The 27,792-nt window shown below is 52.0% G+C and overlaps 2 protein-coding genes across 4 annotated transcripts; one reads left to right on the plus strand and one right to left on the minus strand.

The window, feature by feature from the left end:
* Positions 1-1,141: 1,141 nt before the first annotated feature.
* Positions 1,142-2,338, plus strand: TIMM13 (translocase of inner mitochondrial membrane 13). Of its 2 annotated transcripts, XR_003531512.1 has the most exons (4): positions 1,142-1,318; positions 1,437-1,505; positions 1,582-1,736; positions 1,867-2,338. XR_003531512.1 is itself a non-coding variant. In XM_027666598.1 (3 exons), exons 1-3 carry the CDS (start codon positions 1,193-1,195, stop codon positions 1,678-1,680), a joined length of 294 nt encoding a protein of 97 aa, XP_027522399.1. In that variant the 5' UTR covers positions 1,142-1,192; the 3' UTR covers positions 1,681-2,338. The 2 variants fall into 2 exon arrangements, 1 of the variants encoding a protein (XP_027522399.1); XM_027666598.1 differs by having other exon boundaries at positions 1,582-2,338.
* Positions 2,339-2,871: 533 nt separating this feature from the next.
* TMPRSS9 (transmembrane serine protease 9) lies at positions 2,872-26,519 on the minus strand. Of its 2 annotated transcripts, XM_027666592.1 has the most exons (19): positions 26,397-26,518; positions 19,092-19,230; positions 17,038-17,165; positions 16,529-16,596; positions 15,930-16,105; positions 14,778-14,819; positions 13,659-13,830; positions 13,187-13,461; positions 12,885-13,021; positions 11,384-11,696; positions 10,381-10,552; positions 8,725-8,996; positions 7,902-8,038; positions 6,983-7,340; positions 6,778-6,894; positions 5,961-6,132; positions 5,373-5,638; positions 4,715-4,851; positions 2,872-4,242 (listed from the first exon to the last, which is right to left on the minus strand). In XM_027666592.1, exons 2-19 carry the CDS (start codon positions 19,213-19,215, stop codon positions 4,081-4,083), a joined length of 3,228 nt encoding a protein of 1,075 aa, XP_027522393.1. In that variant the 5' UTR covers positions 19,216-19,230; positions 26,397-26,518; the 3' UTR covers positions 2,872-4,080. The 2 variants fall into 2 exon arrangements, with proteins under 2 accessions (XP_027522393.1, XP_027522392.1); XM_027666591.1 differs by lacking the exon at positions 2,872-4,242 and having other exon boundaries at positions 4,419-4,851; positions 26,397-26,519.
* Between the last annotated feature and the right edge of the window lie 1,273 nt (positions 26,520-27,792).

Genomic DNA, 27,792 nt, shown 5'->3' on the forward strand with positions numbered 1-27,792 from the left:
GTGTCCCAGCAGGGATTCTGGGGTGTCCCAGCAGGGATCGAAGGGTGTATTCCAGAATCAAAGGAGTGCTTTCCTTAAACGGGACGCAGTGCTGGTGGAAAGTGCTGTCCCTCTCTGATCAGCAGCAACAAAAGCAGCAGGAAGAGCATCCCCTTCTTATCACCCTTGCACTGAAGGCGTTTTTCCATTTAACCTGCTTGCTCCTGACGTGAGAATGAGAGCAGATACCGACCTCTGGCTGGGATGGATTCTTAGGATGGGCAGGAGTGTTGCCCCGCAGCTTCCAGCCCACTTTCCAGTCCGTGCTGATAACACCGTACCTTAGGCGGCTGCCCCATCGTTAGCACTGGCTGGTGATGCTCTGTGAGGTGTAGGAATGCCTTCTGTTTGAAGGGGGCAGATCGACACAGGATGACACGGTTTGCAATACCCTGAGTGTGGGCTCTAGCTAATGAAGATGAGAGCGGTTTTGGCTTTAGCTCTGCTGTCAGTTCCTTCTCTCCTACCAATTCTTTCCCTCACATCACATCTTGCCCCCGTGGTGTCGTCTCCCATTTGCTTCCACCGCGTTCCAGAGCGTTCTTACTTAACGGAGGAGACCGCAACGGAATTGAGGCAGAAGTAAGGGCACGAGTCACGTAAGGCAGAAGAAACGATCGTCATCGCCTGGAAGGGTGAATTCCAGAGAGAACCCACGGAGGAGCTGCTCTCTGGGGGGAGCCCAGCTCAGACCGCTGGTGTTCCGCCGCAGGGCAGCGTCCGTCTCTCTGGTGCTGCCGGTTTAAGGCCCCTTCCCCTCGCCCCCTCCGCGGGGCTGCGCTGAACGCCGGGACTCGAACGCTGTGTCTGACTCGGGCCCGGCCCGACCCTGCCCTGAGGAGTCCCTTCGGAGCTGGCCGGGGTCGGGGCCGGCGATGACACCCGCGCTGGGGACGCGGTCCCCGCGGCCCCGCTGAGGCGCCGCCGGCGCGCTCGGTTCGGCCCCGCTCGGTTCGGCTCGGTTCGGCCCCGCTCGGCCCCGCTCGGCTCGGCCCCGCTCGGTTCGGTCCCGCTCGGTTCGGTCCCGCTCGGTTCGGTCCCGCTCGGCCCCGCTCGGCTCGGCCCCGCTCGCCTCGGCCCCGCCCGGCGCGGGGCCCGCCGGGAGCCGCAGTCCGGGCGCCGCCATTTCGCCGGCAGCGCGGGCACTGAGGGCATGGAGAGCGGCTTCGGCTCCGACTTCGGCTCCGGGGGCGGCGGCGGGGGGAAGCTGGACCCGGGGCTCATCATGGAGCAGGTGAAGGTGCAGATCGCCGTGGCCAACGCGCAGGAGCTCTTGCAGGTCAGGAGGGGCGGCGGGCGCGGGCGGGGCTGGCTCGGTCCCCGTCCCCGTCCCCGTCCCGCTCCCCTCACGGCCGGAGCCCCCGGGCCGCGGTGCCGCTGACGGGCTCTCTCCGCAGCGCATGACGGACAAGTGCTTTCGAAAGTGCATCGGGAAGCCCGGCGGCTCCCTGGACAACTCGGAGCAGGTGAGGGCGGGCGGGAGGACCGCGGACCCGCGGTGCCCGCGCTCGGGGCGGCCGCTGAGGCTTTTGTGTCCCGCAGAAGTGCATCGCCATGTGCATGGACCGGTACATGGACTCCTGGAACACGGTTTCCCGAGCCTACAATTCCCGGCTGCAGCGGGAGAGAGCCAACATGTGATGATGCGTTCCGGGCCGGGAGGGACCATGTGGGGAAGGGACGAGCGGCCAGTCCAGGTGGTTGGGGGTGAATCCTGCTGCCTTCCCAGCCCCTGCCGTGGCAGAGCAATAAACCCTCGCTAAACCTTTTGCATCCATTGGCCTTTATTAGCACCAGCCCCAGGAGCGAGTGATTTTTTTTTTCCAGCCTTGAGAGCCACCATGAGCTGCTTGATTTACTTCTTGCCCTTCCCAACCGTCCAGACTGGCCAAGGCATTATAGCACTTGATAAATCCCTGCTGAAAGGGCTGCGAGAGGCAAGGAGCCTTCTGTGGAAAAGAGGGGCCAAGCCAAGCCAGCAACACAGTCCCCTTTGCCCGGGATTCCAGCATGGACCCAGCCATCAGGTAGTTACCCAGTCCTTTTTCATTAGTAGAAAAGCTGCCATAATATTCTCCACATGCCACCTGGACTCTTTCTTCCCTTGTGTCTGTGTATCTCTGTGTGGGGCTCACTTTGGGCTCATAGGCTTTGACTCAGCACAAGCACAGTGTTGGGGAACCAGTTGCAGCACAGCTGGGGGAATGGACAGGGTTGGGAAGTGGATGGATTAATTTCTTTACAGAATAAAGTACTTGGGTTCATTTCTTTATAGAATAAAGTGTGTTGTGTTGCTGTGGTACTCTCTGACTTCTGGTTTGGCTCTGGCACAGACGTTCCATCTTGGAGCCTACCTTCTAGGCATCATTTTTTTGAGGGAGGAGCATGTCTGCAGCAGAGAACATGGGTCTGCTTTGGTGCTCAATTCTGTATTACACACCTCTCCTGAAAAGCTGGGTTAATGCTGTACAGTCAGCAGTGGGTACAGCAGCTGCAAGAGGAGAGTGTTGGAGATCAACGGTGCCTGGGTCTCTATACAGAGGTTTTTTGAAATCCCTCCTTTTGGAGATCTGCGTTTTATAAAAGATTTCACTGTTTGCTGGGACATGGAGGCAGACGAAAGATGTTGTCTCCATACCTGCTGGGACATTCAAAGGGATGTGCCAGAACCTGATTTCATTTAATCTCCCAATGTGGTGGCTTCTATAAAGGGACTGAAGTGTTCTCACACAAGGTGAAGTGAGGAGATGATTGGGTATTTGAACTTACATTGTCAGAATGACTACTTGAAAATAAAGTGCTTTCAGCCGTGTTTGCTTAGGGGCCTTTTTACTTTTATTTATGGCTGTATGAGTTTTGTGGCACTGACTGTGCAGCAGTCCCATCCCATTTCATTCATGGGAACATCCCACAGGTGTTGCAGCCATGCATCTGAACCCACGTGGAGCTCAGCCATGCCTGGAAGCCAGGTCTCCCACCTTGCTGGTGCTCTGGCTGGGAAGGTGGTGGATCTCACTGGGTTGAGACAGAAGAAACCTCTTGCTATGCCTGGATGCAGAGCTTAAGCACCAAAAATGAGGAAGGGGTTTGGGGTACAAACAGCTGTTCAGTTTTGGTGGCTGAATCTGTGGGGAGATGTCTAAGTCTGCCCAAGACTTGGCACATGAGCTCTGCAGCAGTTTTTTTCTTATGAACAAAGTTGTCTGCATGTCATATGCTGGCTGGTGGGACCTGACTTCCTACTGAAGGAGTTATATCCTTGCACCCTATGTCAGCACTTTGAATTTTTCCCACCTAGCTTAACCAGAGCAGTGGTCTGTATGACCATGCCTTAATCTGTTTAATCACCTGTTCCCTGGTGCAAAAGGAGCTGGGGGGAGGTTGGGTGGGTGGGGGGTGTATGGAGGGTGTAGAGAAGCCTGTCTTGATCCTCCAGTACAGATCAGGGCCTTTGCAGTCTGAACTCCAAGCATTTCAGTCCTGTCTTCTCTTGGGACCAAATGGTGAGCCAGAAGGTCATCACTGAGCTCTCAGGCACTGAGTGAAAACAGCAGCACACCCTTCCCAAAAGCCACTGCACAGCACAACAGCTCCATCAAGGCAGTGAGGTCTGAGGCTTCTGCAAGGGCATAACTTTGGGCTGGGACGAAGTTCAGCAGTCTCTTGGCTTGGCTTTGGGATGACAGCTCATAGGCAGAGGTCAGCCAAACTCCATGAATATCTGCCAGATGTTTCGGGCACCCCTCCAACTAGAAAGGTCATGTTTTAATGCGTAGGATGTTTGGCCAGGTCTTAAGTTGGGACAGGCCTCATTTATTTATGGAAAATGTCTAGAATTTGTACCTTTCTATGCAAAGCAGTTATCAAATGCCCTGGTGTCACAACCAACAGGTCACACAACACTGGCATTTGCTTAATACCTGCAAGGCCATCTTCACCCCTTTGCAACATCAGAAAAATGTACAATAGCTGAGGGATTAGTGCCTCCTCTGGCAGTTACTCCCCTCGTTCGTTGCCTTCCCTGAGTGGTGAAATGCAGTTTCAGAGCTTGAGGTTCTGCGCAATCCAGCCCTGGACAGCTGTGACTTTGGTGTAGACACCAGGGAAGTATGGCCTGGCACAGCCATAGCCCCAGCTTGTGATTCCTGCTAGAAACCACTTCCCTGAGGGTTCTTTACATGCCAGGGGCCCGCCTGCATCGCCCTGCAGAGAGAGGAGAAGGGTACAGTATCAAGCCAGAGGCAGCCCAGCTCCCCCAGCTTTGAGGTGTTCTTTCTCTCTGGGACATGGGCATTTGCTGTCCTGCTCCCCACTTCCCCAGGAGCCACACTCCAAGCTAGGGGACTGCTCAGTGATGTACCTGCATCAACAGTGTGAGGTTGGGGTTCTGGAACGTGGAAGAGTGTGTTTGGAGGTACAATAGGATCATGGAATAGGCTCCAAGGTATCTCCGTGGTCCTTTGCTTGGCATTACCTCTCTGTGTGTTTCCCTGACCTGTCATGGGTTGGTGTATGCACGAGGTGTATGCAGGATGGGTGTGGATAAAGGCAACAGCCATGATGGATGGACAGACAGCTGAGCTGGGGGAGGCAGGGCCCTCCTGAGGGAATATGGCCCAGGGACTTGGCACGAACTTGCTGTGTCCCAGCTGCAGTGTTTGCTGCTCTCACTCACTGAACAGCTGTCGACGGTGCCCTGTGGGAAACCAGCACACACCATCCTGCTGCTGATCTGGACAGGGTAGAACTTTTTGCAGGCCTGGTCTCCGATCATGTTCACTGCTGCCTTTTGCAGATGCTTTGACATGAGACCTGAGGAGACAAGTATTGATGTTAACCGGGCGCAGAGCACATGAGAAGCAGAAGCGTGTAGCAGTGGGGTCTCTGCAGCCTTGCTGGCCAGAGGGAGAGACCTGGGAAAGTCAGTCAGGCCTGGTTCCTCCCCAGCAGAGCAAGCACAGAAAGGTCCCTTGAGTGTGTGCTTTGTCCAGCAGCTCAGCTGACCAGATACAAATGGCACTGGGTCCTTGTGCTGCAGGAGCAGAGCTGGAGCAGCTGCTGTGGGGATGGGGAGCATAGTGGCTGCCATGTAGAAAGCTTGGGAAGGCTCCAAGAGGGCAGAGGTGTGGCTAAATGGACAAGTACAGTGCATGGTGGCAGGGGAGGAGATGGTAGTGATACCAGGCCTTGCCCAGCTTGGTGTTCCCTGCAGGGTCCAGCCTGGCCTGGGGAGTGCTTGGGACAGTGGTGTTTGGAACTGTAGGTGTTGAGTTGTGCAAGGTAGGTGACCATTGAGGCCATCATAGATGTGAGGGGGCCCTCTCAACCAGTACCTCCTTCCTTCGTGGAACCCCAGCCTGTGATGAAGCATCTGGCCCCTTCATGGAAGATGTGAGAACTGTCTGGGAGACATATGGGTCTGATGGTGTTGCTGAACTTGACAGGTGTGCTCAGCTCTAGCAGTGCCACATCATAGTCCAGGCTGTAGATGTTGTAAAAAGGGTGCTTGTAGATACGGAATATTTTCTCCATTTTGCCATCGATGCCACTCAGGAAGGGTGTTCCTAGAAAGGCCACCCACATTTTGGGGTCACTGTAACTGCAGAAAGACAGCAAACCTGGCTGTTAGGAGCACGGCCTCACAAGGAGGGCCATTCCTCCTCTTGTGGGGCTGGGATGCACTATGGCCACACCTTGTGAGGGCAGGGCCCCTGTCTCCAGCACACTGGGCACACCCAGGTTTTGCTCCACTCCTTTTTCCCACTTACCTGTAGGGGCACACCCGTGATAGGGACTGTGTGCCTCTCACAGGGCACAGCATCCCCGTCGTGGTGCTGGACCGCCAGGGAGGGCAAGGGCAGGTGGGCTGATGGGACTGGGGCCAAGAGCCAGCTGGCTTCATTAGCCCACCTCAGACTTACATGTCAAAGCAGTGGGCTGCAGAGAGCAGCCAGCGGTCAGCAATGAGGACAGCCCCGCACTTGTGCTCCTTCCGCCGAAGCCACAGACTGACTTGCCAGGGCCACTCCCCTCGAGCCGCGCTGCTGCCACCCACGATCTTGCTGAAGGCCAGAGCAGTTGTTTGGCCACAGTCTGGGACAGAGGAAGAAGCACCGTGGTGTTAAATAAACATAAGTGAAAAGGGGTGTCTGCCTGCCTTCCACGTGCCGTGGGACAGCCTTTGGGGGGGGCATGCACAGGGCAGTGGGATGTGATGAATTCCGTTCACCCAGCTGAAGCAAGGCTTGGCAGACAGGGTATGGTTTGTGAAATTGTTATCACAGATCACACCTTCCAGGGCTGTGGTATGTGAGGAGGGAACATTTGGATGGACTGGCTGAGCTACCACACCGCAAGGAATGTGCAGACCAAGGAGCAGTCCCAGGGATGACAAGACATTTTCTGGGCTGCCATGTTGTGCAGAGTTGTCTTGCCACCTTTGTGCTACCAGACTGACTGGTCAGAAGGCTGGTGTGCTGGAAATGGTTTCTAATATTTGTAGCAGAGGAAAAGAGGCCACACCTTCTGGCAGAAAATTTGGACCCTGCTCATCCAGCTTTATCTTGGTTTAGATTCTGGCAGAATAAGTAGGACCTGGATTACAGTGGGCTGGCCCAGGCCCCCAGTGTCCAGTGTGGGGCCCAGGACAGCCAGTGTGAATGTGGTGGGTTGCACTGGGGAGTCTGGGCCATGTAGACCATGGCTGGCAGCAGCCACGGGCTGCAGAGAAGGACTCACCACAGTTGTGCTCATCGAAGCCGTTGCTGCAGTCCACAACACCATCACATTCAGGATTTTCTTTTCCAATACACACCTTGCTGGAACACTTGAAGGTGAAGCTGGTACAAGGCACCACTGGAAGGGAATAACCCATGGCCTGCTCAGTACTCCCTGTGCTGGATGCCTCCTACCAACATGTCAGTACCTCTGTCATCAGTGTTACCTGGGGCTTGGGTGGGCTTGGCAGGTTCAGTTGTTCTCAGAGCTTCAGAGTTTTCACTCATGTCTGTGCTCATCTTCGTTCCCAGGGTGGTTCTGCTGGTTGGACTTGCAGCTGTTGTGCTGGGCTGGGTGAGGATGGCTGTGCTGGAAGTTCTGGTGATGGCTGAACTGGAAGGGATGCCTGTGCCAGGACTGGGCAACTGTGAGATGGTGTCCAGGATCCAGTCTGTGAGTTTGGTAATTCTGGAGTACACACCAGGATTCATAGCCTGGGCACAACCATATCCCCAGCTCACAATGCCAGCCAGGTAAAACACTCCTGGGGTCACCTCACAGGCCAAGGGCCCACCTGAATCTCCCTGCAGAAGAAGCAAGGCAATGGCTGCTCAGTACAGTCTCCCCCAGACAGGTCTACATGGAGCTGCCCCTCAGCCACACCAGGAGGATTTAGCTACCCCCAACTCTTCTTTCTTCAGCCTTGGGTCTGTCTGCTGCTATGCAGTGTGTGTGCAAGGCACGAGTCAGACACTGAAGGTGGGGTCAGTGGCTCAACCTGGCTGCACAGATACGAGTGACAATTGTCCTGAAAGTTCATAGCTCCTGTCAGCACCGCTCCACAGCCACCACCAACTGCCCAGGTCTCACTGCCACTGGAGGAGACCTGCTTCGTCCAGGATTCACCTGGCCAGACAGAGCAGTGGGATGTTGGTTTAAGTCATTCTCATCTTGGTGGAGCTTTATATACTTTTCTAAAGCTCCGAGGTAGCGCGCTGGGTTTTTTGTGCTAAGGTGTACGTGAATTGCACAGCTCAGTAAATATTTCACAGCAGCTTAGTAAATATTTCACAAAGATCTGCTGAAGGCAGAGTTAGCCCAGCTTTCTGAACAGTCCACAGAGTAGAGAAATCCCATACTGTTACCTGGCATGAGTCTACCATCCCCTCCAGGAAGCCAGCACAGATCATTCGGTCAGTGAGGGAGAAGTTGTAGAGGAAGTTGCAGGTGTTCTGGTCTATGATGGCCACAGAGGCTTTCTGCAGGATCTCGGGCTTGGTGGCTGCATGAAAAGCATGGGATTAGTGAGTGCAGCAGAGGAAAGTGGGAACTAATGAATTTTAGACTGACAACACAAATTTTGGGATAACAGGCTCTAATCTCACATGAGAATTGAGTCCTATATGACCTATTTTCTCAGCAACCCTGAAGCTTCCTGGCTGGCCCCAGGGTGCAGTTCTGTGCTAAGGATCCTGCACCCAGCAGTGTCCCGTGGTCCTGACAGCTTGTGGGTTCCTGGTCAGCTGGGCTTCTCTGGTAGCACATGTGGAACTCTCAGGCCTTCTCCCTACAGTGGGATCTTTGCTTTTTCCAATTGCTTGGAACATCTCTGTGACTGAGTGTGGCTGCTGTGGCTGACAGAGCTGCCAGAGCTGCAGCAGGTCCTGAGCCAGTGCCTGACTCTTGCTTGGCATGGTAGAGCTACTGAGAGGAGTCCAGCAGGTTTCTCCTGGTTCCCACCAAGCTGCTCTCTCAATTTTCGTGTTTGCTGCTGACTCCTAAATAACTGTGGTTTAAGGTAATGCTCTGTGTGCCTTTGTTCTTGCTTATTCTTGTGTTTCTGTCAGTTCCTGACTGTCCCCATTGCTGTCCCTTGTCCTGTATGCTCACAGGACTGTGGGTCACAGTGGCACAGGCTTTGCTGCTCAGGGTGTCACTGCCCCAGGGCAAATCAGCATCTCTGCTTACCATTCCCTTCCTGGAGGTCTCCCCACCCAGAAATGAGGCATTTCTTGCCAACAGGAAACTTCTGCGCAGCAAGTGGGAGGCACAGAGGCTGGATGTATTTGTTGAAGACAAGAGGTCTTGCCAGCTCCAGTACAGCCACATCAAAATCCAGAATCATGGGGCTGAAGAGGGGGTGTGGGATCACTTTTGTTACATTGACTTTCACTGCATTCTCATCTGTTCCATTTAGTGATGTTGTTCCCATGTAGGCTTTGATCTCTTCTGGATTTGTCCTGCAAATACATAATTCTAAACATGCATGCTCACACACAGATGATTGCAGGCAGTTTTACATGATCAGCACACAGCAGAGCAGCCCTACTAAGTCAGGCCCAAAGAACAGTTTCCAGCAGTGGCAGCTGTTGGATATCTCCTGAAGAGCAAGTGAACATGTAGTAATAATCCTCTCCTTACCTCCAGAAATTTATGATTTCAGGACTGTTCTGGTACACAGGTTGTGTCTCTGTTTTCAGTAGGTCTTAATGGATTTGGGGGTTTTATTTGGATTTTTCTAAAGTTGTGTTTTACTCTTTTTTTTTCACCCTATGTGAATTTTAAATATTCAGCTTAATGACATTTATTAAGAACTGCTTCCTTTTGATTGTTTTCCACCTGCTCTTGGTGGTTATTTGGTGTCTTAAAAAAAGAGTGAAATGGTGTTCCCTAATTGTACCCTTCATCATTGCACAGTCCCATCACACTTTCCCTTCCCACCAGTTGTTTTTTTCCCAGGTCTAGTCTGACCTATTGTGTCTTGCTGGTTATGATGCTGTTCCACACCCAGCTCATCCCCGAGCCATGTGTTCACCTTCACACAATGTTACTCTGGCCCTGTGTGGAGGTTGGTGTGCTGTGGATTACCACCAACATCCTGCTCATCTCCCTTGTTCTTCTAACTGTTACTGCATTTCTGTGCTCTTTAACCACCCCTGCCCACAGCACTGCTGCTCTCAGGGCAGTATCTGAATGTTTCTGATCTCTTATTTTGAATGGCAACATTCAGATGGAGATGGATGGAGAGAGCTGATGGAGACCCACCCTTGTCCACAGACAGACAGCACTGCTGGTTTTGCTGTGTGCCTCATTTCACACCTTACATTTCACACCTTACATTTCACTCACTGCTTTATTGCCCAGCTGTTTAACGCATAAGGTTGTCTTGAAATCCTCCTTAGTTAGTTCCCCACCCTTTCTGCCTTCAGGAATTTATTCTTGACAAACGTTATCCTCTTGCTACTCATTTCTTTATCTAGGCTACTTATAAATCTGAGCTTAGGCTCTTGCAGAACAGAACTATGCAGGACTGAACACACCATTTTCCCTTTACCAGCTGACCACGTGTCTCTATTTTGTATATTACAGACAATTTTTAAGGTTAAATTTATTAAAGAAACTCTTGTGGCATCTGTCCTTTTCCACCCCTCTTCAATGTGTTGTCCTTGCTCCCTGCCCAAGCTGGGGTGACCCCTCTCTGCGTCATCCCAAGCCCCCCACAAAACCCCTCTGACTGTGAATCTCTAGTTATAGCAAAAATTAATGTCTTGTTTTGTGGCTCCAGTGCCACGCTGTGGTTTTGGCAGCACAGCTCTGTGGTGAAGGGCAGGGATGGGCTCTTACTCGTTGAAGCAGTGAGCTGCTGACAGCAGCCAGCGGTCCCCGATGATGGTGGCTCCACAGAAGTGCCTCGAGTCCTCTTTCAGGCTGACTTGCCAGGGGATCTCTCCTCTGGAAGCGTCTGTTCCTCCCACGATCTTGCTGGGTTTAGAGAACCCAGGTCGTCCTCCACACTCTGAACAAAGTCAAAGCATGACTTGTGAGTACTCCTAGCAGAAGACAAGCAAGGAGAGACTTTTGCTCTCTCTAACCAGTGAGTCTGAGCAGGGACAGGTCAGGGCTGAGGTGTGAGGATCTACCCAAGCCCTGTCTGCTGATCATGGCAGGGCCTGATGGTGGCTGTTTTCACCTGGGCTTTCACACAAACTGCTGTTCTGCATCTTGCTCTTGGCAAATCCTCAATCCTGGGCCTTTCTCAAAGGCAGAGTAATCAGCAGCTCTGTGCCTCTTAGCCTTGCCATTACAGATAAAAACTTAATCCTAAATGTAGAAAAATACTTTACATCTGCATCTCCCTGCAGAGCTGGTGGGGGCTCCTGGAGCAGACAGGTCATCCTACAGACATCTGCCCTCCTTCCCTTCAGGGAGGAGATCCATGTCTCCTGTGAAGGTGCAGCCACCAACTTTGAGCTGTGGGGAGATCCACAGGTGGCAAACAAAAGCGAGTGGTCAACAGGTTAAATACTGTCAGACACTGCTGTGCCTTAGTGCCCTGTCCTGGACCTGCTGGAGCAGACAAGTCACTCAGACAAGATTACACAGTCAGTCATACAAGCAGAGGAACTGCATGGAACTGCACAGGTGCTGAGTGACTTTGCCAGGCTGCTCTGGTCTGAGCTGGGACAGCCACACAGTGTCACATGTGCCTTGGCCTTAGTCCTTAGGCAAGGGTTGTGGGGCCCACCCTACAGAAAGTCAGCTCAGCTCAGCAAAAGAAGGAGCCTGACATTTGGAGCTGTATCTGCCACTCTTCCTGCCAAGGTGCACCACCCATGGGTGCTCATACCTTGTGGTCTCCCTGCAGTCACTGGCCTGCTGGCAGCTGGGGCTGGTGAGGTAGTGGAGGTTCCTCTGGTGGTGTTGAGCTCTTCAGCACTGACCACATTACTGTTGGTACTGGAGTGTATCAGAGGGACACTGTGGGCTGTGGAGCTGGGGAAGGCAGAAATAGCATCCAGGATCCAGTCTCTGAGTTTGGTAACACGTGTGTAAACCCCAGGCCTCCTGGCTTCAGCACATCCAATCCCCCAGCTCACGATTCCCGCCAGGAAAAACCTGCCAGATGGTTCTTGGCAAACCAAGGGCCCACCAGAGTCACCCTGCAAGAGAAGCCAGATGGTGAGCTCTCCCTGGGGATGCACTGAGCTCTCCCTGGCCACCTTCAGCATCCCTGTGCCAGCTGGGGTCTCTCTGTCCCTGTGTATCTCAGCTCATTTCATATTTGCTTCAACCAGTGATGACTGGAGCATCTCCTGTGCTGGCCTTTGGCTGCTCCTCCACGTGGGCACGCTGTCCTTCTATTAAGTAGTAGCCTTGTGCCATTGATAGGCCAGAAGAGCACAGGGACATCCTCTATAAAATAAAGGGGTTAGCATTTCTACTGCTTTAATCATTCATTAAATTGTTGCTCTTAAAGGTTAAGCAGCAGCCCATACACAGACAGATGATGGGTGTGCATTGCCTGATGCACAGCCCAGGGTGACCATGCTAATCTTTGCATCGGGTTTTCTTGATTTAGTCTATGGTTCCCTGGTCAATTCTTTGTTATTGTGGGGCCCTGAGAGTGTCACTGATGGACATGTGGTGTCTGTGAAGCCGGCAGTGCCTCCTGGGGGTGATACTGCTCTAGATCAATAATGAATAACCAGATGGGTCATGTTGCTCGTCCATCCTTGGATCTTCCATTGTTGGCCCCTTCTCTGGTGTTTGTGTCATATTTGGTCCAGAAATATGAAGCACTACCACCAGAGCAGTGCAGTTTTGCTCAGCTGGTGGCTGCAGGTTTGAATAGCTCTGCCCAGCCACAGGGGCAGCCCTGGAAATCAGAGTCCTCCTCCCACATCACAGTCTCCTCTCTCCACTGTGAAAGGCAGGACTGTCTCCAGGTGCCCACTTGCAGTTCCAGGCTAACTAAAGAAAACACTCTCTTGTTCACCAAAAACTGTTGTGTATATTTTAGTTTCCAGTGCTGCCCTTTGCCATCTGGATTTTGATCCAAGGACCTACCTGGTACATTGGTAGGGACAGCCCTGATTACAGCTCGGGAAGTAGAGAAAAATAGTTAATTACCCAAAAGATTAAACAGCAGTACCCTCCTCTAAGGGCTAGAGAACATCCTCATTTGTGTCTTCTGCAGTCCCTGAGCTTGGGTCCAAGGCACAACCTCAAACCTCAGGGGGGAACCATGACCACAGTGTCAGATCTGCTTCTTGAAGTGTCCCTTGGTGCATACTGAGAGGAAAAGACTCGTGTGGGGAGCTGTGCCAGCTTCCCTGAGCAAAGCTTACCTGGCAGGAGTCAACTTTCCCCTCCAGGTAGCCAGCACACATCATCCTGTCTGTGAGGACATGGCTGTAGAGGCTGGAGCACAGGTTCTGGTCCAGCAGCTCCACTGTTGCTTTCTGCAGGAACTCGGGTTTCACCACTGAACAAGAAAGACACGACTGTGAGCTCAGCTCAGGGAGCCCCGCAGGGGACCAGCAGCCCCAGGTACAGCCATCCCAGCTGCCCTGAGTTCCCTTCCCTGGGGCCTCCTGCCCCACTCACACCCCACTGTGTCCTCCTCTGCTCCCTGCCCCGCTTTGCTTACAGAAATCCTCCTTGAGGTAGCCCCAGCCAGAGATGAGGCACTTCTTGCTGGTTGGGAAATGATGGCCTGCGTCTGGCAGGCACACGGGCTGGATGTACTTGGTGAAGGTGACAGGTCTCTTCAGCTCCAGCACAGCCACATCATAGTCAGCTGTGTCAGCGTTGTAGGAGGGGTGTGGGATGATCTGTGCAATGTCCATTTTCACTGCGCTGCTGTCAGAGCCTCTGAGGGAGGTGGTCCCTGTGTAAGCTGCCCACATGGCTGGGTCCTGAAACCTGGAGGAGAGACAGCAGGGACTGTGTGAGCCTGCAGCCACAGCACTGTCCTGCAAACCCCAGCTGCCTCCTGCCCATCCTGCAGGAGTGATGGAAACTCCCCGTGAGGGAAACCAGGCATGATGGGGCAGTGTGGTGCAGAGATGGCAGCTTTGGAAAGGTGATGGAGGGAGGGAGATGGCGTGACAAGAACTTACTCAGTGAAGCAGTGAGCAGCAGACACCAGCCACTTCTCCGTGAGGATTGCAGCCCCACAGAAGTGCTCGTTGTTCTCTCGCAGGCTGACTTGCCATGGGAACTCCCCTCTGGACGCCTCTGAACCTCCAACTATCCTGCTGGCAGTCTGCATGGCAGGGCGGCTCCCACAGTCTGAAAGGGGTGAGAGAGCCAGTGCATCAGGATCCTGCCTCTGTGCCCCAGCAACACGGACTCGGGGGCAAGTGGGAGAAGCTGCTTCAGCTTCATGAGTGGTCCCAGCACATGCTCAAACAACAGGACAGTGCCTGGGATGTCACAGGGCAGGCCTGGAAAGAGCACTGCAAAGCACTGGCCCATCACAGCATCCTCCCTGAAACTCTTCTAGAGCGAGAAATTCTGGGGAGAAGCATCTTGACTAGTTTGACAATCTCAGCCACTGCCTCATGATGTGCTCCCAGCAGCTCATGGGTGTTGTCCATCATGTGGCCCATGTGGCTCTCATCCATCATGCCAGGCCACCAGGAAGGTGTCCCTTATCACAGTTGGTGGTGGGACCAAGGTGTTTCTCAGGGCCCAGCTCCCCTCATCCTCACACAGGCAATTTCTATTGGCTTGAAAAGTCATCCTGTGTCCTTGACTCTCCTCAGTTCCTGGAAGCCAGTGGTGTCACACCTGTCACAGTCTGCAGCAGTGCACTGTGGCCTGTCCCCTACTGTCCAGGAGACCTGCTGTGAGAGACTCACCACAGCCCCTTCCCTCAGAGCCATCAGCACACCCTGTCTGCCTGTCACGGTTCTTTCCACACGCACTGGGTGTTGCAGCAAGTGACTGTGTCTCCAGGGCAGCTCCCTGGGGACAGCAAGGCTTGAGTCATTCCTGTCTTCTGCAGCCCACCCAGTAGCTCTGCCCTGGCTTCCCCAGGGGCAGCCACCACGGGGCAGTGTCCTTGTCACTCTGCTCCCTGGCAGGGCCAGAGCAAAGCAGAGCTGCAGCTCTTGTTGAGCTTGCAGGGCCCTGAGCCACCAGGTTATGAACAAGATTTCTGCACCCAGGCCACTGGTGAGGAGGAAGAGGAGGCTGCAGAGGGCAGGTTGCTCTTCCTGCTGCCTGGCTCTTACCTGATTTCAGTCCAGATCTGTGGGGAGAATCCTTGCTGGGACCTGTGACAAAGCAGAAGGAATAGGAATCAAAAAGGGCAGCCCAGCCAGGAGCTCTGGGGACTGTGCTGTTCCCAGACTGGGGCTGCTGCAGGCTTTGCTGCATCATCTTCTCCTGCCTTTCCTTGCCCCATGGCCAGTGTGAGCTCCTGGCCTGGGTCACTGCTGGGGAACCCTGCTCAGCCATGGGACAGGGGAGGAGCAGCCACCTACAGCTCTGTGGGCTTTGGATGATTCCAGGTACAAGGATGAATTCCCAAAAGCAGTGACCTGCCTCCTAGGAGCAGACTCCAGGTTTGAACCTATGCAGGACTGTTGCCTAAAGCCAAGGGGAGTCTGTGCACCCTCCATCTGGGCTGCACAAGGCTCCTGAAGATCCAGGGATCCTGCCCATTGTGGCAGAGGGGGCTGCAGATGAGCCCACACCTTCATGTTTCCCAGGCACATGTTTTTTTTAAATCTGCTGGACCTGAAGTCCTACAGTCACATGCAACTCCACAGTTGCTGAAGGGAAGGAGAATTTCTTGTCAGGTGGTTTCAGAGAGTAATTCAAATATGATAAATGTCTACCTAAGCTGTAATTATTGCTACAACTCCGAGGGCTGCCTAAGGACTGCTGTGCACTTGCAGGTACAGACAACTCAGCAATTGGCCTCCCAGAGCTTGATCCCCTGTCCCTTAGGCTGGTTCTAGGTGCTGCAAGAAAAACCAAAGAAACTGCAATTTATACTTTAGGCCCTATTGTTGCTGTGAGCCCCTCAAGCTGCTCTTGCAGGGCAGAGCAGCAGGACAGCATTAGTGCTGGAGAGGTATTTGGGTACCCCAAAAATGTTTGTTGAGCAGCAGGCAAGGTCTAGGCTGGTCTCTGCTGCTGTACAGTGAAGCTGGGAGCCAGGCAGAGCATTTCACTGTTTTGCTGGGTGCCTGGCAGCACCCCCATTTCCAGCATTGCTGCTGGGCATGAAGCCTTGACTGCACATCCAGAGCTGAAGCCCTGCAACAGTTTGGCTCTCTGAGACACAGATGGTGGCTTTGCTGTGTGACCTTGGGTGGCAGCAGCCCCAGCACTGGGCCCCCTGCCCTGCCTGCCTGGCAGTGGTGGGAGGGCTGTACCTGTGAGAGAAGCTGAGGAGATGGTCCCGTAGGCAGCCAGGGACAGACCCTGCCTGCGCAGGGCAGCTGCCAGCCCGTGCCTCAGAGCTTCCTCCTCCAAGGTGGAGCTCAGGGGCTGGGAGTCCTGGGGGGCGAAGAAGAGGCGGAAATGGACGATCACGCTCGAGTTTCCATTCCTGCTGGGAGACAGGGAATCAATGGGGACATTGGCTCCACAATCAGCACAGGCTCCTGTGCTCGCTGCCTACAGGGAACTGAAGGGAAACAAAACTGACTCTTAATAATGTAATTCTTAATAATGTAAGGTTTTTCTGGAGATGTTCTCTGGGTTGAAATGGTAATTTGTGTTTTTTTTCCTTTGGCCCAAAGCTGTGGTCGAACAAGCCATTTCCCTCTGCCTTTCTGACTGTGTTTCCAAATGAAAGAATCCAGAACACTGCTGCAATCCCAGAAGAAAATCCAGCCTTGATCAAAAACCAGTTTCTCTTTGTACTAGTTTTGAACAACAGCACAGGTGTGAGCTCACCTTCTTGGTAAGGCCTGTCAGAATGCCTGAAACATGAGCTGCAGAGTCTGCAGGGACAGCTGCCTACACTCACCTATAGCCCAGGATAGTGCAACCAGTGCAGCTCCAGTCCAGCTGGGAGTCCTGCAGACTGGACAGAAACTGCAAAGCAAAGAGTGATGGTCATACACTTACTGCACAGAAGACCCCAGGGAGGTGGGACTAGACTATGCCTGGGAGCTGGAGCTGTTGAAGGATCTTCTCTTGCCTCTGCAAGCAGCAGAAGCAGCCATGTCCAGCTCATGTCTAACCCTTTTCCCACCCTGGCTCAGGGCATGAGGCAGTACATCCCCTTTTTATGCCTTCCTACCTCTTTTGCAAGGAGCAGGTGTGAGCACACACCTCCCACACCACAGATGCCTCTCAGGGCCCTGACAGGGCCTCTCAAAGTGTAGCTCAGTCCCACAGTTGTACCCTGCTGATGTTTAAGAAGTCCTAGTTTCCCTCCTGCCCTTGGCATCCAGGTTCTGCTGAATGAGGACAGTCAAGCTGGGCCCTGGTGAACCACCACAGTATTTTCTTGGAAAGCCCAGATCAACTCACCAGCCTCTCAAGAGCAGGTGTCAGCACCCTGTAGTACTCTGAGTTCTCCGTCTTTAAGCTGCTGTTGAACAGGATTCCTTGCAGCTCCACTGTGTGCTCAAAGCTGGTCTCTCCCGGGGGATAACAGGCTGCCAGAGAGGGACAGTGTCTGTCAGAGGCAGCTTTCCTCACTGCTCTGGAAAGTGGATCTCATCATGTCCTTTAAACCCGCTGTTTTTGGCAGGGTGACTGTCTCTGACCACCCCCGGCTGCCTCGGGGGTGCCCCGTGGCCACACTGGGATACCCTGTACACCTGCAGGAATAGCATTTGGCACTGAACTAGTTTGAACTTGAAAATGGTGGGTTTTTGTCAAGCCTGAAACAGAGGTTCATGAACAGATGGGTACAGCCTGGCAATCCCAGATTGGCCCTGTCCTTGCAGAAACAGGCTGGTGAAAGGTTTGCTGGGTACTGAAGCCAGCTCAGAAAGCGGGACTGTCCAGGTGGGATCTGTCAGTCATGTCACACTAGGGTCCTTTCTGGGGTGCTGGCCTCAGGTGGCATCTACCATGGGACACCAGAAGCAGCAGGAGATGGTGGTTGTGCTCTGGAGTGGGACAGTAAAACAGGCAATGGTCAGTGGCTGCAAGAGGCTGTGATAGGGGATGGCAGGGGTGGTGAGGTACAGTGACAGGAAATTTGGGAGTCACAGAGAGAGATTAGAGGATAGAATCATTGAATCATGGCATCATTTAGGTTGGAAAAGGCCTCTGAGATCATTTAGTCCAATCATTCCACCAGCACTGCCAAACCCACCACTAAACCATGTCCCCAAGTGCCATATCTACACTTTTAAATCCCCACGGGGATGGTGACTCCACCCTGGGCAACCTGTGCCAGGGCTGGATAACCCTTTCAGTGAAGGAGTTTTCCCTAATATCCAATCTGGTGCAACTTGAGATCATTTCCTCTGGTCCTGTCCCTTGTTTCCTGGGAGTGGAGCCCAACCCCTGCCTGGCTGCACACTCCTGTCAGGGAGTTGTGGAGAGTGAGCAGGTTCCCCCTGAGTCTCTTCTTCTCCAGGCTGAGCCCCCTCAACTCCCTCAGCTGCTCCTCATCAGACTTGTGCTCCAGACCCTTCCCCAGCATTGTTCTTTTCCCTGGACACACTCCAGCCCCTCAATGTCTTTCTTGTCATGAGAGACCAAAAACTGACCCCAGGATTTGAGGTGTGGCCTCAGCACTGCCCAGCACAGGGGGACAGTCACTGCCCTGGTCCTGCTGGACACACTGTGGCTGGTACAAGCCAGATGCCAGTGGCATTCTTGGCCACCTGGGCACACCTGGCTCGTGTTCAGTCACTGTCAACCAGCACCCCCAGGCCCTTCTCCACCAGGAAGTTTTCTGGCAGGACCTGGCACTTTACCCTGTTGACCCTCACACCACTGGCTTGGCCCATCAATCCAGCCTGCCCAGTTGCCTCTCTGGAGCCTTCCTGCCCTCCAGCAGATCAACACTCCCATCCAGCTTGGTGTCATCTGTGAACTGACTGAGGGTGCCCTCGATCCCCTCATCAAAATAATTGATAAAGATATAAAACAGGGCTGGCTCCAGAGTGGCTCTGTGGAACACCACTGGTCACCAGCCCCCAGCTGGATGTAACTCCATTCACCACCAGCCAGACAGTTTTTACCCATTGAGGAGTGCACCTGAGCAAGCCACGAGCAGCCAGTTTCTCCAGGAGAATGTGGTGGGAAAGAGTGCAGAAGGCTTTACTGAAGTTGGGGAAAACTACATTCACAGCCTTTCCCTCATCTACTAGGTGGGTCACCTTGTCATAGGAGATCAAGTTGGTCAAGCAGGACAGAACATGAGACAGTGAAGATGAAGTGCTCCAAAGTCACATGTTGAGAACATGTGTTGACTACAGCCCTTGTTTGTGTGTGCACATACAGGAACTTGATCACATTTTGTCTTCAGCGGGAGGATTTTGAGGATTTTTACCAGGAGCAGTGCAGACCACTTCTCTTTTGGAGCTGATAAACTGAAAAAAGGTACCCAGCTACACACTCACCCAGCAGGATCCCCAGGCAGAGAGCTGTGGCACTGCCTGCCACGGCAGCAGCAGCAGCAGCCTTCCAACAGCAGCCTCTCAGTCTCCTTCTCTGAGTGCCTTGTCCTGGCTTTATCTGGTCCATGCTTTTTAAGCAGCTCTACAGATGGGCTCTGTGATTAAAAAGAAGAAGAGGAAAAGGATAAGACTGAGATGAAATGTGTTGTGCCGGCCATTGGTTACTCCAGGAGCTTCAAACATCACCATGAGAAGTGAAAGAATGGAAACACACTGCACTCAGGCTGCACTCTTGATGCACTGAAGATGCCCAGATATGGTGCTCCAAATGAGATCTCAAAAATGCCAAAAATAGAACAGTTATCTTGCTTTTTTTTTTTGGTCTGCAGCCTTGCTAGTACAAACCATCCCACGGTTGGCCTTTATTTGGCCAACATCAACAATTGGGCATCAGTAGGAATGAAGTAGCCTGGGATATCCATTGTGATTCCAGCAGTCATTCAGACAGGCTGGTTTTTGCAACAAGCCTGGTGAGACAAGGAGAGGCACTGACTTCCCGTGGCCCTAAAATGTATTAAATAACTGGATTAATATTTCTCCCTCATAGGCAGGAAGAAGACATGTAACCCTTCCCTTCAGACTGGCAGGATAAAGGTTGCCTCAGACAATTTGTTTTGTCAGACTGGAAATTCACAGAAGTCTGACCTTGGCCAAAGGTGCAGAGTTACTCAGCTTCAGAGCGAGTTCTTCGAGGACTCAGTCTCTAGCAGCTGGGAAACTTCAGATTTACAGGTGACACCACAAGGGTCTTGACAAGGCACAATCTTCTCTCAAACTTACTCTGCCTTGATACTGACAGCACCAAGAGCATAAAACCCACTCAGCTCTTCCATCCTCAGTTGCAAAGTGTGTCCTGCCAAGGGACATCTCCCCTGGTCACCTCCTACCCACTCAGAGGTGCTGTGAGAGGTTGGGCTGCCACAGCAGCAATTCAGTACTGCTCTAAGTCAGGCTGTGACTTCGGGGAAGCTGCGGAGGAACAGCCTTTTCTAATGTAAATGCAGCCAGCAATGAAAGGAAGAGGGGAAGAAAGGCACCCAGGACACGGAGCAGCAGCTCCCTGTTTCAGAGGAGCTTTTCAGTGTTTTCCAAGAGGCGTCAGCAGCTCTTTAAACTGAAGCTTCTAGATAAGAGATTTTAAAAGGTCACTTCTTTGTGAGGCAACAAACAGAGGGAAAGGGGAGAGGAAGGGAGAGTCTGTCCAAGATCCCTCTTTTTTTTCTAACAGACCTCCAAATATTCTTTTTCAGCTGTCACTGAGCCTGGCACAGATAGGCACTGTGACCCCTGGTTCCTCTAACAATATCTCCATTTGACAATTCAGCTCTGGCTAAGAGGAGACAGGTAGGGAACATTTTTCTAGTGGTTCTTGTGACCTGAATACATACAGATGAGGGATCCCTCCTCCACTCTTTTCAGTGGGTTTTAGAGCCACTGTCTCTCTTGTAGTGTGCTGAATGTGGGACCTCAGAAATCTAGTCCAGGTCTGCTGACCAGGGCAACAGTGCTCTGACCATCAGTGGACCTCAAAGGTAGGGCAACTGCATCTGAGAAAAAAATTAACACCACAGACAAAATTGGCTCTGGGTGGGTGTTTTTTTAACAATACAGTCTTGGCTGCATATAAAAGTTATATTACAGTAACAGGTACTTGGAACCCTAGAAAGAAGTTTATATTAGTGATTGCAGAGGCATTTTAACTGGAAAAAATAAGAGTATTTAGAGAGCCTTTTACTTCACAAAACAATCAAACCCCCTCTTTGCTCTCCCTTTTAGCATAAGAAAAGTTTACTTTCTTTTGTTGTGAGTGGTGTGAGTTAAAAAAAAATAAAAGGACACGTAAATGTAAAGCCCATTTTGCAAGAGCAAAGTAGAGATTGTAATTTTTTCACTGAAAATAATAAGGACTAATCTGTAAATACATAATGGAGATCTGCAGCAAGGAGCTATACACAGTGAAAAACATTATGGCATAAAATCAGAGAAGCAAAAAGTAAACTTTTTGGTGGGGCAGAAATTAGGAAAGTATTAACAGTCAGAGGAGCACGAGTTTCCAGTAGGAACGTTGAGAAGAAAAACGATTTTTCTGTCAGCTCATAAATTGAGTGATTATAAAACACGATGCCCCTGAGAGCAGGGGGTGGGGAACTCTGACCTAAGAGAGTCCTCTCTGTCCTGTCTCAGGGAGGTGTCTTTTCACTGCTCCGTTTTAGCAGGGAAGGCACATCTGATGTGCTGCAGAGAGTCAGCAAGAGCTGTTCTGTGACTGTCACCATCTCTGGCTGCCCCCGAGGATCTGCTGCTGGGAGGTGGCAGCCCCGGGTTTTGTTTTCTCTGTAGGAGTCTGGACTTTGCTCTAGGGCAGCCTGGAATCATACCAGAGGATTTCCTTGGAAGACGTATTTTTATTTCTCAGCTGGTTCAGATAGGTAAATTACGAAACATTAAGTAATACTGTAAAAATATTCATTTATCCAATTAGACAAACTGTCACTAACACCCACTCTTCTCGTCAAAGAGGACAAGCAGCACATGTGTGTGTGTGTGTGTGAGCACACACGAGTGTGTGAGAGCCCACATGAGTGTTTGAGAACATGCATGTGCAGTGTGTTGAGGGCACATCATGTGCAGGAGTGACAAGGGGACAAGGCAGGGCCACCCAAGGAGGGACACCCCCCTTGCCTGTCCATGCTGGGCACAGATCCAGCCTCACCCTGGGAGGTGTCTCTGTTTCACTCAGGTGATCCCAGGCCATGCACACCTGTAGGACCGGCCCAGAGCACAGTTCATCTGTTCAGCATAAATCGTGCTGGCTCCTGTTTTCAGGCAGGAACTGCCTTCTTGCAAAATGCACCAGCTCCCGGGGCTGGAGCACCACAGGTCTGTCCCAGCACTGTGCTTGTGACTGCCCAGCAACAGGGGCTGGTTTTCTTCATTTACCTTCCCATTCCCCAGCCTCTTCCCTTCCACTACTTGGTACTTCTCATCCTTCACCTCACTGTGTCTTCCCCTTCATGTCTTCACCTCCTGAATCTTTTCCTTCTGCCTTCCCAGCCCTCTCCAGCCCTCAGTCTCTCCCTTCAGAGGGAGACTCCTGTCTCGCACTGCACTGCCCCAGGCTCCCTCCAGCTTCTCCCATTCCCAGTCTGTCAGCCCCTGTCAGCAGCCCTTGACCACAGGGACACGAGCTGAGCCCCCTCTCTGAACTGTTGGCCAGAGGAAAGACAGACAGGAAAGAAACAGTGGCAACTGTGTCTTCAAAAGTCAACTGCATTTACAGATAACGAATACAAGGAAACCCCAGTGTCCCCTGATGGTGAGTTTGGGCTGCTCTGGGGTCTTTGTGCTTCGTTTCTGTATTCCAGATGATTTTTTGGGGATTATTTTCTCCCAAACTGTGATTACAGAGGGCAGCAAATATGCTGCAACCATTTGAATAACCAAGTGTTAATAAAAGCATTTGCTTTATTGCATGGTGGGGTAGTGTGGCTCTCAGCACAGCAACACTGTGTCTGCTGAGCCTCCAGGCACAGGGGTTGTAAAACTGTGTCGTGGCCTAAGGTCACGCCTGCAAGTCCTCACCCAGACAGAGCCTTTGCAAAATGTGGCACAGATATGAAAAATATGCGACTTGCTGGAGGCAGAACACAAGCCCAGCAGCAGATCTACCTGCAGCCTCAGCAAATAATGAGCCTGTGGCCAAATGCAAATGAAGGACTACTGATTTTATCAGCAAGATAAGACTTGTGGCACTTCAGAGGAGGAACACAGTAGAAGCAGACTATTTCTCCAGAAGGAGGTAGCCCAAAATGAGTAAGCAGACTCCAGCCTGCCTCATTTGGTAGGTTCACCATTCAAAAACTCAGGCGCCAGAAAACAAACCACGTCTGTGTCACCAAACCATGAGCTTGAGCAGGAGAGAGGAGATGGTCATTTGCTGTAAGTGAAAGCAGAAGCATGACCGGAGGAGGTGAGAGATGTGGGTGTGCAAACAGGTCTACTGGCAGAGCGTGGTGGTGGGAACAGCCAATCCCAGTTAAAATGGGGTCAAAACATTGTGATTTTTTCCTTACAGTTGGGAATTTACTTGTACAGGAACGGGGCTCACTTGTGGCACCAGCTACTGAGAGAAGGTAGGATACTTTCCAAGGGGAGTGGATTTATAACCAGTGGTACCTGTTGGGTGCAGTGCAAGGACGTGTCAGTCTGGAGAGGCCAAGAACCATGGGTCAGTTCCCCCTTATGGCTCAGGGGTCCCTCAGAGCCACTCTGGGAGTGGGGTTCCAGAGAAGGGAGTGTTGGAATTCATTCCAACACTGTTGTTTCCTGGTGAGCCCATATGTCTTCCCTTAAACCTTCTGATGAGATGATGCTGTGCCATAAAAAGAAAGCCAAACAGATACAGGACAGAGCTCTCAGCATCAAACCACCCCCATGACCAGCAGACACAGGTTTGGCTAATGTGGCCTTTTTGTTTTGTGTGCCATGAATGTCACTGGGCACCACACTGGTTCCTTGGGCCACCCAACACTGCACGTCTTTAATCCTTTTGCTTTAACCCATCTCCAGTTTCTGTAATGGACACGTAGAACTGTGCACAGCCCCATCTCTGCAGGTTAACATTCAGAGGGGGTTGTGCTGCATTTGAAAGACTGCACCCTACTTTCAAGCAGAAAGAAACACTGTCACCTAAGAGGCTGCAGACTCTGGACTGAGGACAGCTCTTATTATTGAGGTGAGTGAAGAGCCCCCAGACCACGTGTGGCCTGCAAATCTGAAAGTCCCTACTCACCTGCTGCCCTCTCCTTGGAGGTGCCTCTGGTTCAGCTGTAGTCCTGCTCTCAGCAAGCCCAGTGACACTGTGCTGGCCTTGTTTATTGTCCCTCTTGGTCTGCAAATGTCTCTCAATTTACAAGTAAGAAGATCCTCTTCCTGCCTGCCAGCTCAGCAGCCTCAGCTGGGGCATGACAGACAGGCTGGGCTCCCTGGTGCTGGTATTATCACTGGTAACAAAGGCTCTAACATCACTTCCACCTTGGAGACACTCAGCCCTGAGCTTTCCCTTCGGTAACAGAGTACTGGGTGGATTTGTACCTGCAATTACTTCTTAAACTTTTAGCCATGGATTACACAATAAAATAAAGGCAACTCTCCTGCCCCCTCACTGTGCTGGATTGAAAACTCAGTACAGATAGTAAATACTGAATACACATGGGGAGTATCCAGTAAGTCAGGAAGCCTATGTTTGCCTGGTTACTTTTCACAAGAGGAGCACTATATAATTTGATACTTTTCAGCTCATGAATGGCCAGGAAAAACTCACATGCTTAACTCATGGCATCTCCTTTAGGGACACCCACTCGCCTCCCTTGGACACTGTGTCTGGCCCAGTGCAAAGGCTGTGGAAGGAATCTTGTTCTTGATGGAGTCAGTGGACAATACAGGGACCAGGGGTTCTTCAAGGAACAGGGGCTAAACTCAATGTCTTCATTTTGCAGATAGGCACATTTCATTCTTTCTTACCAGCTGACATACGTTAAAAGCAATGTGTACATTACAGTTTTTACCCAGCTTCAGCTGTTCTTACAGGTTGACAGGCAGGCATCAGTGTTCGTGGGCACAAAACCCTCACGCTACCTTGAAACCAGTCATCTGCAATGCATGTTCCCTCAAAGGGAGAGATCACAGAGAGAAACCAGCCAGTGATGAAAGATATCAGTCAAGCAGTGAACTCACAGCACCCGAGTCAATGGGATTTTTGTCATTAACCTCAGAGGCTGCAGAATGAAACTCTGCATGTATCAATACACAATAGTGTCACTGCCAAACTCCAGTGCTGGGGCTGTGTGACCATGCACAGCTTTGGCCCAGCCCCTCCTGTCTGAGACCATCCCCAGGCAGAGGCCACAGGGTGTTGCCCACATGGACAGCCCAAATCCTGCACTGGCCTGTGTTGCCTTGCTTGGCACCTCACCCACAGGGACCCCCTGAGCAGGATACTGGGGCTGTGCTGGGCTCCCTGCAGACCAGCCTCACTTGGCAGACAAGTGGGTGCAAAGCAGGGCGACTCTCAAGCCCTTTCCTTCAACCATGAGAACAAAGCACCATCCAGCTGCAGAAACGTTTATTTGAGCTCAAATGATGGTGCTGTTCCCAGCCCATGGAGGTTGCTATAAGAGTTGTCCCATTCCAAGGTCAAAGCTGCTCGCTGCCACAGTATTTCCTACAGTGATAATGTTGCTTATTTCAGCATTTAGGTCTCCATTACTGCCAAAGCTTTTTGTTTCCCATAAGCTACCCTGAACTTTATTTCTAGAGTGTTTCGTAATTTGCTATAGCTTTTAGATAATACAGACCATTCTCTGCATTTGTTTTCCAAAGTGTTAAAGAAAATAAGATGTTTCCCCTTAACCAGTACTTTCAGACAAGAGGGTCTAGAGGTCACTCTCCACTAAGGTTCATCCATTAGGTCCCACATGTGTTTGCTGATTAACAGACAGAAGATGAAATGTCCTGCAGAAATGCACAGCTGGCAGAAGGGTTCAGCTTCCACAGACATTCAGTGAGGAGCCCATTTCTGTGGCCAGTGGGTTCCTTTGGTCCCAGGAGCAGAAAAAAATCCCCTCCACTCATTTGTGCAAAGTGGTCCCAACCTCCCCTGAATCATGTTAGTGTTACATGGAATTGAAAAACACTAAAAAGCACTTCAGCATCACATAATAAAAACTACTGAGCCGCGAGCGAAGTAGGCTTATGTGCTGAGGAAGCACAGAAGTTGTTTCCCTCTCTTACTTTCAATAAGAGGTGAGCTTAGCTGCTTTCCCCACAGGCAATTAATTCACAAACAAGCTGTTTGCTCAGAACCAGCAGAGCAAGAGGGATTTCCCCGAGCACGGGGGGAAATCCAGCAGGGAGAAGCAGCTTCAAACTCCCGCTTGTCTGGAAATCTGCGGGCGCAGGCAGCAAACCTGCTTGACCCTGATGGAGAAACGAGGAGGAGAAGGAGGAGAAGAAGGAAGAGGAGGAGGAGAAGACGAACAAGAAGGAAGAAGAGGAGGAGGAGGAGGAGGAGGAGGGCTGTCCGAGCCCCATCGCCGGGCAGGAGGGATCGCGGTGGTCGCGGAGAAGCACCCACGGGTGGGTTCGGCTGTCGGGGAAGGCGCAGGTTTTCCCGTTCCCATCCGAGCCAAGAGAGCCCGGCACCTTGGAGAAAATGAAAAGAGCCCCTAATAAGGAGCAGGGACTCACCCGCTTTGCTTTTCCCGTTGCCGCCAGGTGCTTTCCCCGGCAGGTTCTCCCCGAGCTCACCCGCCCGGGGCGCGGAGGGGGCGGTGGGAGGCACGGGGGGAGTTCGCGGCGGGGCTTAAAGGCACAGGCTGAGAGGCAGGGACGGTTCACCCTGAAGAGCTGGTTTGTTGCTTCGCTGAACTTTGGGTTTAAGCGCTTCCCCCCGCCCCCCGCTCTCCCTGCCTGCACCGGGAACTGGAGCAGTGATGCCCCAGCTCCTGCCTCTCTCTCTCTCCCCAGCCACGGGACCTTCCCGCAGTTCGCTGTGCAGCTCCCATCCCCTCCGGCAGCAGCACCTTTCACCTGCAGGACAGAAGGGGGAATCGCTGGTTCGTGCCGGCAGCACTGAGTTCCCCCCGTCCTCCCTTCACCAGAACTTGTCACCCCCTCCCACTCTGAAGCCGGTGGGGTGATCAGTCAACCAGCACGGGCCGTGCACACAGGAACAGTGAAGGGAGCACTGTCACAAAAAACTACTAATTTCCTCAGTCAGACATCCACAGCCCTTGCAGTTCATACCCTGTTTATCATCGTAGCAATCTCTGTGTAAGAAGAACAGCCTGACTCCTGCCCAGGAACAGGCAGGGATTATCCTGCATCACACACACCCACAGCGGAGGCCAAAACTGGACGTGGCTCCTTGTGGTCAAGTTCATGTTTAAGCCCACAACTGATCCTTCTGCCATCTTGAAAAGAGGAAAAATACATGAAAAACTGAGAGCTTGTTTTGCTTTAATCTGAATTTTTGCTTGCTGCTTGACATAGTCAGCTCTCACACAATTGCCACTTCTGACCCTAAGAAGCTTTGACATTAACAGCAAACTTCAGCATTTCATGTGTTTAATGGCAAAGCAATGAAAGAAAGTAGGATTTTTAAATTATAAAACTATCACAGAGATTTCTTTGAAGTTGGTTTTGACTGGAGCACATCCTTTCATTCCTAACATCTGCCATCCCATGGATCTCTCCAGACTGAGCACCACTGAAACCTGTTCTAGGTTTCCTCCTGAGCACCAATAATGAAGACTTGGCTGGTTAAATTTCTTCCTGCAGGTTCAGTGAACCAGGAAAATGCATCTATCTCTGAATCTGGACACACTTGGCTCTAAGTGAGCCAGTGAACACAGAAGTAGCTCCTGTCCTTTCTGACTCTGTGCACATGATCATCCCCATGAAACAGCTGAGTGAGGGACTGACATCCTTCTAAAAGTTCAGCAGATAAAGAAGAGCCTGCACATATCTTTGTGGGAATGGAGAAGACAAAACTGCTTGATCAAACCCCAAAAGCAATAAGGGGAGTAGGGGAGATATGGCTGCAATAGGAGAAGAAACCAGCAAAATCTAGTGGTGCATTAAT

This window comes from Corapipo altera, unplaced genomic scaffold (assembly GCF_003945725.1).
Source record: "Corapipo altera isolate COAL_440 unplaced genomic scaffold, ASM394572v1 193, whole genome shotgun sequence".
NCBI classification, from domain to species: domain Eukaryota; kingdom Metazoa; phylum Chordata; class Aves; order Passeriformes; family Pipridae; genus Corapipo; species Corapipo altera.

Coding starts and splice junctions, on each gene's coding strand:
- TIMM13 (XM_027666598.1), top strand. CDS start 1,193: ATGGAGAGCGGCTTCGGCTCCGACTTCGGCTCCGGGGGCGGCGGCGGG. Junction 1,319..1,436: donor ACGCGCAGGAGCTCTTGCAG/GTCAGGAGGGGC, acceptor CTCTCTCCGCAG/CGCATGACGGACAAGTGCTT. Junction 1,506..1,581: donor CCCTGGACAACTCGGAGCAG/GTGAGGGCGGGC, acceptor TGTGTCCCGCAG/AAGTGCATCGCCATGTGCAT.
- TMPRSS9 (XM_027666591.1), bottom strand. CDS start 19,215: ATGGACCAGATAAAGCCAGGACAAGGCACTCAGAGAAGGAGACTGAGA. Junction 14,820..15,929: donor CTCCTCAGCTTCTCTCACAG/GTACAGCCCTCC, acceptor GCTTTGTCACAG/GTCCCAGCAAGGATTCTCCC. Junction 13,462..13,658: donor GCTGCTCACTGCTTCACTGA/GTAAGTTCTTGT, acceptor TCTCTCCTCCAG/GTTTCAGGACCCAGCCATGT.